At 40.9% G+C, this 12,320-nt stretch overlaps 1 protein-coding gene across 4 annotated transcripts in view; it reads left to right on the top strand.

The window, feature by feature from the left end:
- Nucleotides 1–11,905, top strand: part of Xkr9 (XK related 9) — a 32,108-nt gene extending 20,203 nt beyond the window's left edge. For 3 of the 4 annotated variants that reach the window (XM_028770441.1, XM_028770458.1, XM_028770449.1), the window contains 2 exons: nucleotides 804–1,024; nucleotides 11,211–11,905. In XM_028770441.1, coding sequence (XP_028626274.1) covers nucleotides 804–1,024; nucleotides 11,211–11,839 — 850 coding nt within the window. In that variant the 3' untranslated portion in view covers nucleotides 11,840–11,905. The remainder of the gene's footprint in view (nucleotides 1–803; nucleotides 1,025–11,210) is intronic. The other variant, XM_028770467.1, reaches the window with a different exon arrangement.
- The last annotated feature ends 415 nt before the right edge of the window (nucleotides 11,906–12,320 follow it).

Genomic DNA, 12,320 nt, shown 5'->3' with positions numbered 1-12,320 from the left:
GCCGCAGCAGCAGCAGCCGCAGCAGCAGCAGCCGCAGCAGCAGCAGCATGGAGGCGGCAGAGGCACTTCCTCTCCCTGCTTGTGCCCTTTCCCCTTCACTGGAACCCTCCCGCCAGGCCAGGCCAGAAGTCTCCAGATAGCCTCCAGTACAGAGATCCACAGTCTAGGTATGGGCTGTAGGCCAGCCCACTACTCTCTGTATAAGAGTTATTTCAGTCATGTCAGTGAATCATTTTACCCTTTGCAGCCTTAGCCTTTCCCACTGTGAAATGAAACCAGCTCCTATCTCATGATTATTGTAAAAATGAGGTATTATATTTGGTTAGTAAACATATCACACAGACATTAAAATTTTGTAAGGTCCAAATCTTAGTGAAGTCTCTGAGGTGATTATAAAGCAATGTACTGGAAAATATGTGTGCAAAAAATTCTGTATATTACTTCAATATATACACGAATAAACACCATAAACTGTCTAGTGCAGAGAGTTTATCTATAGATGCTAAATAATAGTAAGAGAAATAAAGTAATAAGGTCTGTGGCATGCTAGGATGCCTATAGTTAACAATATTGTTATCTATTGTATATTTCAAAAATCTAGAAGGATTTTTGCATATTTTCACTATAAAAAACTAATAAATATTTCAGGTGATAGACATGTTTAACCTGATTTAAACATTGAACATATACATGTTTCAAAACATCCATGTGTCATAAATATGCATTTTATCTTTTATAACTTATTTAAAATGAACTTAATGTCTAAAAGGATACTACTGAAGAGAAATATGTTGACTTTACAGGTATTGGTTTGTCTTGAGAACGGGTTATCATGTGGTTTTCAGACACAGCAACAGGACAAGGAATTTCATGGAGGAACAAACAGATCCTCACAAAGAAGCAATTGATATGGCCACCGACTTGAGCATGCTCAGACTGTTTGAGACCTACCTGGAAGGCTGCCCGCAACTCACCCTTCAGCTCTATGCCTTTCTGGAGCGTGGCCAGGCAAATTTAAGTCAATGTAAGTGTTTCTTAATACCCCAGGCTAGATGGATGCCACAGAGATCTTATGACAACTGTATAAATCCCAAGGCTGCTTTCGAATTTCTTAATTCCTAAGACTTTTTGAAATGAAATTCAGCAACATATTTCAAATATTAAGATGTGTGTTAAGATATAGTCTCTCTATCTCTCTCTGATATTCATGTTCCTTCCCTTCTCTGCCCTGAAGGGGAATGGCTGCTGTCAGTTACTAAACAGTCCTGCAGAGAACTTGGAAAACGCATATGCTATGTTTTCTCTATTTCTTTCCTTAAGACCAAGAGGGTAGCAATTGGCTTGTTTTATGTTCTGCTGTATGTCCAGCAGAATTGTCCAAATAGGTACAGGAAACTTTCCCCATTTTTCTTCTCACACACACCATGCTACAAATGAGAAATAAACCACAATCTATCAGCTTGTCTGTTATTTATGCTAATTAAGGTAGTTTAAACTTTTGAATCTTTGTGTTATGATTCTTCCCTTATCATTATTGTTTTTACTTTTTTATTGATCTTTTTAAAAATTAGAATATATTTTTTCATACAATATATCCTCAACAGTTTCCTCTTCTTCTACTCCTCCCAGTACTCCCCCACTCTCCACCCCTCTGGATACATTTCCTTGGTTTCTCCTTAGAAAATGAACAGGCATCTAAGGGAATATAAAATATAATATGATATGATATGATATGATATGATATGATATGATATGATAAAAACCCAAGCAAATCAGAATAGGACAAAATAAACAAAGAGAAGAAAAAGAGCCCAAGATCGGGCACAAGAATCAAATATAAACACAGAGATCCATTAGTTTGAATACTCAGTGACATCAAATCACAAAAGCAGAAGCCGTGATATATGTGCAAAGGACCCTGTCCAGTTGTCTGTCGAGGAGGGAGGATCAAGAGATTACTCAAAAAATATAGGCTACTGCTGTTGTCCTTGGCAATCTCCCTGAGGTAAAAGTTAATGCTCTATTGCAGAAGACATTAGACAAAAGACCAGGAGAACCTAGGCTGGATCTGACTTGAAAGCCCTGCAGCCCCACAAAAAAATAGCTTTCATAGTACTGGAACTTGTTACGCAAGCTTCCAAGGGAAAAAAGCTATTGATGATTCTACCCAGCTGTAACACCTATGAACCACAACAGCTAGGATGGCAAGCAAGACCCTAAGGGTGCAGTTGTAATATCTTGGTGGTAACCAACAGCTCTTTAGTTGATTGGACTTAAGGCTAGCTTATCAGGAGGAAAATCATGTGTTTCTAGCTCATTAACTATGTAGGATCAGAGAGGCAGGGACCTTTGATGAGGACTTACCACTGCCACATTACTAAGACATTGTAACTCCTAACAGTATTTTAATATTTATCTGGTGGTGGCCAAGCCTCTTCTGGGAAAGGCACATGAGTGTACTGCAGGTGGTTATCCTTATGGCAAGGCCTGAGGAGTTGGGTCCCACATGGCAAGGAACTAAGGAGATATTCATGAAGAATCTCCTGGCCTTTCTTGAGGGAATGCTTTTGCCTTGCATTTGCATTTTTGGTTTTGCTTTGGCAGAACCATACATTCTTTTTTTACTTTCACTTTGTCTGTGATAGACATTTCCCCAGAGTCAGAAAAAGAAAGCTTGGGTCAGAATTTACTCTTGTTTGTCTCTGAGGATTGTGGGAATGGAACAGATTAGTACTCCTCTGTCTGTTAATAATGATAATTCATGGAGTCAACATGAGGGCCTGGCCTGGGCACATCTGCTGATGTCCAGATGTTCTCTCCAGATGGGGACTTGGTTCTGACAATGGTCTGCCCACCGACCTGTTCTGAACATCAGCTAAGATGATTATCAAAAGGATAGGAACGTCTCGAGTGGTCTTCGGTTCCAAGACCTGATAGGAACATTCAGAAGTGAGCTAAGCAAGGCTGAGGAACTAGCTCAGGTGACTAATTTGTTGAGAGTCCTGGGCATTAGAGGAATTAGATCTCCTGATCAGGATGGTGGAAGATGCTAGGTGCCAGTAATTAAATCAGAATTTCCTGGGTACGTAGTCTGTCACCTCTCTATAATGTAAACGTAATTGCTACCAACCACGGTCACTTGGTTATGTGCTAATGTGCTGGGTTACAGATAACTGCTTGCTGAGGTGGTTTCCTCTTACTTGACACAGTTCACGTGTTAGCAGGAAACTGTGGGGATTGGGGAGGAGGAAGGGAAAAAGTAAAACATGCTGTTAAGTTAGGAAGTTCTTCAAAGATATTATACATGACAAAATGAATGTAAAACCTTTTCAGCTGTGAAAAAATAGGTGTATAAATGAAGGTGCCCTGCGCTGTCTCAGAGCCAGAGTGAGCGAACTGCCCTTCTTAGTCTAAGTCTTCTTTCAGGGACTCCACTCAGCTGGACTCCAGCATTTATCCTTATCCTCACAGACAAGTGTAGCTCTCACTCCTCATCAAAGACACTTCTCTTTGCAATAGATAGATTGTTATCAAAAAGCACAACCTTGTTATAGAAGAAGTGATGGTGAGATACCCAGCCTTAGTTGATACTTCTACAATGTAACTCCCACACCTAAGGCTCTGGGAGCACTGCAGAAGATTGTAAGAACCAGAGGCCTAGGAAATCTGCTGTGAGATGTGTTTCTCATCAAGGACAGGAAAGTTTTACCCGCACCTCACCCACATGACTGCCTAAACAAAACCTGTAGAAGTATAGCATCAGCAGACATGCTAACATGGAAGGAAGAAATCTCAAAGAACTACAGGCAACTAAGGAATTCTGAGACAGGGAGAAATAGTCTTTCCTAGGGATGAGCCCCCTACTTGGTATCGATTTTGTATACATATAAGCAACACTAAAAGGACAGGCTGTATTTATATATTTAGGTGTGTGTGCAACAGTAATGGTTAAAGAAAAAAGCCATGATTTTATAAGAGAACAAGGCACAGGGTACATGGGGTTATTGAAGAGAGGAAAGGAAATCAGAAAATGATGTATTTTTTTATTAAAAAGCAAAAATATATAAAAATTTTAATATTAAGAAATGGTATGACAAAATTGCATATTCACCTGTAGAAGAATGAAATTAAATCCATATCTTTTACCTTGTACATAAAAATCAATTCAATGTGGAGCAAACTCTGTAATTTAAAACCTGAAATGTTGAAACTGCTAGAGGGAAATGGAATGGTACAGGCAAGAACTTTCTGAACAGAATGTGGGTGGCACAGGAACTGGCCTCCAGAACCAACACAGAGACTTACACAGAAAAAGAAACTGTCTTCAGAGTGAATAGCCCACAGATTGGGAGAAAAATCTTTAACTGGTGTTCTTCAGACCAAGGGCTAATATACAGAATTTACAAAGAGCTGCAAAAGTTATTCACCAAATTTTCATAGTTTCCGTTAGCATTTGGGCTAATGCAATTGATAAACAGCTATCAGCAAAGCAAGCACAGAGTTGCATTATGTATCTTTTTGTTATTGTTGTTTGGTTGGTTTGGGGCAGGGTTTTTCTGTGTAGCCCTGGCTGTCGTGGAACTTGCTCTGTATGTCCTATTGCTGAAGACACAATATACTTCAGACAAAAGACCAGGAGGACCTAGGCTGGATCTGTTTGCCTCTGCCTCCTAAGAGCTGCATTTAAAGGCATGTGTTATCATATTTGGCTTCCAGTAAATATCTTAGAAAGTATTCAAGTATTTAACATTCTTAGCCATCAGGGATATTTAAGTTAAAATGACTTTGAGATTTCATCTCACACAAGTCAAATGAATATCACAGATGCTGATGAGAAGATGGTACACTCTAGGAGGAATCAATATAGAGCTATCTAAGAAAATTAAAAATAGATACACCATATGACTCAGTTATACCATATCCAACCATATACCCAAAGAACTCCGTATTCTAACAGGGAGATACTGACACTGGCATGTTTATTATTGCTCTACTATGAAGTAAATAGACTCAAACCAGGTGTTCATCCACAGATGATTAGCTAATGAAAGTGTGGTATGTATATACTAGAGAATTTTACTTATTTATACATAAAATATAATTATGAAATTTGCAGGAAAGTGGATGAATCTGGGAAGCATGTTATCAAGCATGACCCAAACTCAGTTAGACAAAACCCCATGTTCCCCCTGCCTCCACAGGCTCTTCCTTGTAAGATATGCAACTATGCATATAGATGGACGTAAATATGACCAAAGCATAGAAATCAGGAAAAGAGACCAACAGAGAGTTATTAAAAAGCAGCTGAGGTGCTGTGTCAGGAAGTGTTTGTGAACCCCGGAAGACCACCCAGGAGCCATTTCCAATGTAAAAGTGTTAGGGTCTCTTTATTACAAGCTTGGGCTCCGGCTCTCCTCAACCCAACCCTGACACAGCAGGACAGGGAGGGAAGGCAGAGCAGCCACAACCCTCAGCAGGCAAGTTTTTATAGGAAATGGATGTAAGTGTGTGTGTGAGTGTGTGTGTGTGTGTGTGTGATCTATCTTGGCAAACATCTTACTGAATGCCTATTGTAAGCCAACAGGTGGGTGTTCTGAAGCAAGACCCTATGCAATCACAAATGGTCTGAAAGTACATTTGAGATAATCAGAATAATCTTTAACTGACTGTTGCTAGGAAGTAGCTAGGGAGTAACTCAGGCCAAGAACAAGCCATGGGGTCCTTCTTGGTACTGGGTGCAGCTTGGGTTCTGCTGCAGGTCAAGTTAACAGATTGCTTTCCTTTTTTTTTCTTCTTTTCTTTAAGATGGAGGACTGTCTTAAGATAGTAGGTTTGGCCTCTCATTCCCCCTTTCTCTGGTAACTAGAAGGTCCAATCATGGGGCTTCCTGAAGTTTTTAGGCTTTGTTTTGAGGGACTGATAGTATGTTTAATCTCATGAAGACAGTAACAGGGCTATGTCTTTATGACTCATTTAACTCAGGCCTGGATGTATTGGTGACTGGAATGGACTGGACCATTATATTTTAGAGGGAATAGTGATTTTCATTGCCCAGTTCTTGTGGTGTCTCTGGGGCTTGGGTAGGGGCCCCATCAGTTGGAGACAGGGCTGAATCTTGAGGCTGAGTTTCCTCTCACTGGTCTGAGTGTTCTTAAACTGTAAATGGGTCTGTGATTTTATGTTGCAATCCCATCGACCTCCAGGCTGATGGGAGGGACCATTTTAACAAGGCTCTAATGACTTCTGGCTGGAGGGAGACCTGTTTAATAGAGAATATGAAGTTTAGGGAAAACATGTTTCTGAGCCCATTGAACACCTTTGAAATCATCTGGTAATTGGCAATCCTTGAACTCAGCAATGATCTTTGCTTGTATGTTAAAAACAATGGGGGGGGGGAGGTGTGGTATCCTCAACATGATTTTAAAAAGAGTGAGTTTCATCTGGTAAGGGGAGTTTCATACCCTATAGAGAGCGAAGGGAAGGAGAATTACTCAGTCATTGTCAGTCTCTTAGGTCAATTTAGTTAAGGTCTCTTTTAGAGTTTTGTTTATTTTCTCTACCTGTCCTGAACTCTGGGGTTTATATGTACAATAAAGTTTCTAATAAATCTGTAGAATATTTGGCTAGTCTCTGACTTATCTGGGATACAAAAGCTGGTTTATTGTATGATCCTATTATCTGAAAAACTCTACACTTTGGTAGTATGTGGTCTAAGAGCTTCTTTGTCACCATGAATGTAGTTTTACATTTAGTGGAGAAAGCCTCAGTCCAATCTAAAAAGATATCTGTAAACATCAGTAAATATTTATATCTAAATTTATCTGGTTTTACTTCTGTGAAGTTTGTCTCTCAGTTGACTCTGGGCTTTGTGCCTCTGAATCTATTACCGGGGTTCTTGTTAGTCACCGCATTAGTTAGCTGGCAAGCTTTATAGTTTTTGAAAATCTCAGTTATCTTTGAGTTGATGTCTTTAATCTTGATATCATTTTCTGTATTTTCCAGAAATACAGAACCTGTGTGGGAAGGAGTGGGGAGTCTTCTGAAGTCTGTGTAGTATCACTTCTTCTGACACAATGGGTTTGTGATCTGCTGTTTTCTACCACCTGCCATAATGTTGGGACATGAGCAAATTTCTAGCCCAGATCATGTCATCTTTTGAATATTTAGGGTGGTCATGGAGTATAGGATCTCCCAAATCCAGGGAAGTCAGGAGCAGGAGAGGTCTGATTTCTAGGGCAGTGTGACAGGCTGCTTGATCTGTCTTATTATGGCCCTTTGAAACTGGGTCTAACGCCTTGGTTAGAACTGTTAGGTCAGCTTTTTGGGCTGACATTCTTGTTGGGAGTGGCTCTGCCCATTTGGTGTTTGAGACCACCATTGTCGCAGCATACTTCTGTCCATCCTGAATGAGGCTGAAGAGCTGGTCTAGTCCCATGGATGTGGACCAAAATGCCCAAGCTGTCATGAAGTGGCCTGTCGATGTCTGGGTCAGGCAGCGGGGTAGCTGGGCTTAGGGCATCTGGAGCCTGAAAGGTTATCCTAGGGAATTTGAGAGGAGAGACTGGTAATGAGTCATTCTGGCATTGGTGATGGTAAGGCTTTGGCCAAGTGACAGTTTGTCAGCATTCTTAACCAGGAGGCCATCGCTGTGATGAGTGTAAACAGGGGGTCCAGCTTCTGGGAACTGGGTCTAATTTCTTTGACAAGTAGGCCATTGGCTGGTGCCAGGGCCCAGATCTTTCATCCATGAGGAGATGGAAGAACTTAAGTCACTTTTGGCGACTTCAAAGCTGGTGTAGAATTTTTTTTCTGGCCCCTGGATCTAGGGAGGTCACCTGTGGTTGGCATAGTAGGCCCTTTTTATCAGAGACTCAATAGTCTAAGTTTTCAGGGCCTCCAAGAAGTCCTGGGTCTTTTTTAGACATTTTTGTTTGGTTTCTGTTGTCACTAGGAGGTAATTTATAAACTGTAAATTTTGTTATCAAGGAAGCTGGTGGGTTTTCCCTCTATTTTTAGGGTTCTTCTGGGCATCTTCTAAGATTTGAAAAGGTTCCCTCCCACCCCAGGGCATCTTCTGGCCCAAGGGCCCCCCTTTTTTTTCCTTAGTGGGAGCATTTTTAGTCCTTAGGGCCCCTCTTATCTTTTTTGTAGAAGTCATTTGTTTTAGATGTGTCTTATTATACAAGTAGGTTGGGCATCAGGGTCTGAGTAAGTATATTGGTTTCTAGAAGCCACTTATTTTAGGCATCTCTTATAGTCTTCTGATTTGGTCATGGCTGCTAACGGGATCTTTGTCAGAATGTGAGTTTGTTTCTTTTCCTCTTCTACCTGTCTTTTTTTCTGTTTTTATTAAATACTTTTTTGTCATTATCTTTTAGATTCTTTTTTTTAGTCCTTGAACCCTTTGGAGTGTCCTGATATCTGGTGTTGTCTTGTTAATAAAGGCTAGAGATATTGTTGTTTTCCATTGTCTTTGGCCAAATTAGTGGCTGTATACAGCCGCTTTGAGATCTGTCAACAGAGCTGTGTTGAAGTCCCTATCTGGGTGGTTAAGAAAAGCCAGTATCAAAAGGTGCTTGCTGAGTTCCCCCGTGGGGCCACCAACTAGTTTCCTGGCCTCTGTCTGTGGTAAAGAGAATGTATGAGAGCTCTTTAACGTCATCTCAAGTGGGCTGGTGGGTGAAGAGATGAAATCTCTCTCTAAGAGATGAAATCTCCAGGGCTGTCTGAAAAAGGGGAGTTCTGAGTTCTCTAGTTAAAAAGGTCACTAATGGCAACAGGCCAAAAGTGATGAGGTTGGTTTTCTTGATCTCCAGTTGGCTCAGTTTCCAGTAAGGGCAGGTTGACGGACTCAGGCTCAGAGGGCCAATCTTATCTATCTTTTAATCTTTGGGCACAGGGTGTGGAGGATGGGCAGAGCCTGGAAGAATTTAGTCTGAAGCCTTCCTGGGTTGTCTGTCATCCTAGCACAGTATATTGTCATGCTTATTGTCACTCTGGGTAGGTGACTGCACTGAGTGCCCTAAGGCACATGGAAGGGAGTGGTTGTTGCTGCTCAGCACGCTGAGCAGTGGCAGGATGGTGTCAACGGAGACCTCCTCCCAACGCAGAGACTACAGGAAGGGTAGCCATTCACTGAGCAAAATGAGCCACTAGGAGTCTGTTCTAAGCTCTGGTGAGGGAGAGATCTGCCCACTGGGGCCTCTCCTGCCTAGTCTGTCTGTGCTTGGAGCCCTGCTGTCTGGGGACTCATCTCCCTCCTCAGGATGGGAAGTAGCTGGGAAGTAGGCTATGAGAATCAGCCGTTTCATTAAGGACTAAGTGGTCTTAGGCAACCCTTCCATGGCATTATATAAGATACTTAAAAAACTTTCTAGATGCAAAATATCTGATGTAACATACAGAATAGTTCTGGAAGTAGGAATGCCCTCGAACTGAGTAGGATTCATAAGGCGTTTGTACCCTGAGGGCTTTTCTGAGTCTCACGAATAGGAGATTCAGTTTTGCTGACTTCCCAGAGTGTGGAAGACAGAAATCAAGTGTGAAGGAAGGCAAATGTTAATTATAGGAAGTACAAAATGCTCTAAAAGAAGAAGATAGTTACCTAGAGGTTAAAAAAAAAAGCCTCAAACCAACACAACTCATACTGACGCAGCTGTAATAACACTGAGGATTTTTACCAAACATTACTTTGTTTCTCTTGGGCAGTGGGAGGGAGAAGGACTGGAGGAAGGCAGTGCCAAGATTTCCTTTTTCTGAATGGAGAGCGAGTGAGCAGTGTCCACTGCAGATAAACTCAGACTGTGTTTTGTGTAGAACAGTGCATGTCAGAGGGACAACTAGGGGAGCTGAGAGGGACATCTTCTGGGGATTATAGCTCAGTGTCAAGGGAGCTAGAGCGAGTGACTGCTGAGATCTTTAAGGTTTGTAGAACTTTTAAAACTATGTGTATGTGTTAATTTGGTGGAGATTAATGCCAGGCACAGTAATGCACACTTGTAATCCCAGCACTCAGGAGCTGGAGGCACACAGCTTAATGTGAATTCAAAACTACTCTGGACTACTTAGTGAGATTCTGTTTCACAAAATAAAACAAAACACAGCAAAAACAAAACAAAGCAAAGCAAAACAAAGTCGAGCAACCGAATCCCCCAATATAAAAACAGATCACATGGGCAGGAAAGATGGGTTAGCAGTTAAGAGCACTTACTGAGCCAGGTTCAGGTCCCAGAAGCCATGTGATGACTCACGGTTATCCCTAACTCTAGTTCCAGGAGATCCAATGCCCTCTTCTGGTCTCCACAGGCACCAGGCACATGTAGGCAAAATAGCCATAGATATAAGATCGAAAACATTAAAAAAATACCCAAAACAAAAACGATTTAGGAGAAAGCAGTATTTTAATTAACAAGGAGAAAAGTTAAGTCCAGAGCCTTAGTGTAAGGTGTTTGTAAGGAGATTCATCAAGAAACATCATTAGAAATCTGGCTGTGCACAGGTAGACCTCAGATGTTGCTTACTCAAAGGGACTCATATTCTGTATCTCTGTGACTATTTCTTTCTGGTTTTGTCTTATATTTTCTTCACTTTTTAAACCATCCTCTGCTTTAACAGCGAGGTAACAATGACTTGAATTTTCAGAACAGTAATGATCTTCTGCTCTGTGCTGGGACAGAATAGGTAAAGGGGCCAAACCTATAGAAGTTTGTGAATTTCAGAGTCTGTTTGTTCATGTGACTTAGGGTCTGTAGGTTCTGAAGCATTATCATGTTAATGATGTATACTTATGTTAAGTTTTCTTTTTAACTATTTCATAAACCATTAAGCTGTCTCTCAGTAAATTAGGTATGGGTGTAAAGTTAAAGCCAAATAGTGTAGAAAACCAAGACTTACAGTTGTACTGTTTTGTCAAAGTATTATTTACTGAATCTATTCAAGATAATCCTAAAGTAGTATAATACAGTTGATTAGCATACCAACAGATTTCAGTTCCATCACTTTCCAGCATGACAAGAGTCAAGTAATATATTTCTGCACACCTCAGCTCCACTAATGCATTGTGGGAATATTGAAGAGTTAGACACATAAGTTACCTGATGTGTTGTGTGTGTCTACACTGCTTGAGCATGCACAGCACATGCTAGTTTACTATTACTATAATTCAGTCACCACTCCTAAAACAGTGTGTTGTTTGTTTTTTTCTTTTGTAGACATGGTCATCATGGCTTCCTGCTGTGCTATTTCTTGGTCAACTGTCGACTATCAAATAGCTTTAAGAAAATCATTGCCCGATAAAAATCTCCTCAGAGGATTCTGGCCCAAACTCACGTATCTCTTTTACAAGTTGTTTACCTTGTTGTCCTGGATGCTGAGTGTGGTACTTCTGCTGTTTGTGGATGTGAGGGCTGCTTTGTTTCTGCTGCTATTTCTTTGGATCGTAGGCTTTGTATGGGCATTCATAAATCACACTCAGTTTTGCAATTCTGTAAGTATGGAGTTCTTATATAGGATTGTGGTTGGATTCATCCTTGTGTTCACCTTTTTTAACATAAAGGGGCAGAATACCAAGTGCCCAATGTCTTGTTATTATACTGTAAGGGTGCTAGGCACCCTGGGAATCTTGTCTGTGTTCTGGATTTACCCTCTCTCGATCTTTAACTCCGACTATTTTATCCCCATCAGCGCCACCATAGTTCTTGCGCTTCTCCTTGGGATTATTTTTCTTGGTGTTTATTATGGAACTTTTCACCCAAATAGAAATGTAAAAACACAACATGATGAAACTGATGGAGAAGTACCTCAGAGAGACTGTAGAATAAGATATTTTCTAATGGACTAAGTTGTGAATTCATGGGAAATGTTTTACTTTTTGTTTTGTCACCTAGTAAAGAAAATGTCTATCACATATATGTGGTGTTACTTTGTTTATCACCTCTGACTTGAAATGAGTTATAGCACATGGTAAATGAGAACATAATAATATTTTATGGTTTAAAATATTAAATTAAAATATTAAAATTTCTTGTTTGTGTTGCTGAGGATTGGGCCACCGAGTTACACCCCCAGCCATCTCGCTGGTTTCAAAAGTCTTGGATATTGAGAGAGTCTTGGATATTGCTTTCTGTCTGATAGAGCTGCCATGTCGTTCAAGAGGAATAAACCATGGTTCCCATGAGGCCCCTAGTGAGCTTCTCTGCAGCTTTGCCTTCATCGTTCCTAGGACCACTGTACCTACTGTGGACGTCTGCAGAGGAGGGAAAGGCTAGAACATCTTGTTCCCGCCTCTACTCTGTTCAGTCAATGCAGGGCTTCTGAGTTGG

The sequence above is a fragment of the Grammomys surdaster genome, unplaced genomic scaffold (assembly GCF_004785775.1).
Source record: "Grammomys surdaster isolate TR1022 unplaced genomic scaffold, NIH_TR_1.0 64, whole genome shotgun sequence".
In the NCBI taxonomy this organism is placed as follows: domain Eukaryota; kingdom Metazoa; phylum Chordata; class Mammalia; order Rodentia; family Muridae; genus Grammomys; species Grammomys surdaster.
The sequence above is the reverse complement of the archived record's forward strand: the minus strand, read 5'-3'. Positions and strand labels throughout refer to the sequence as shown.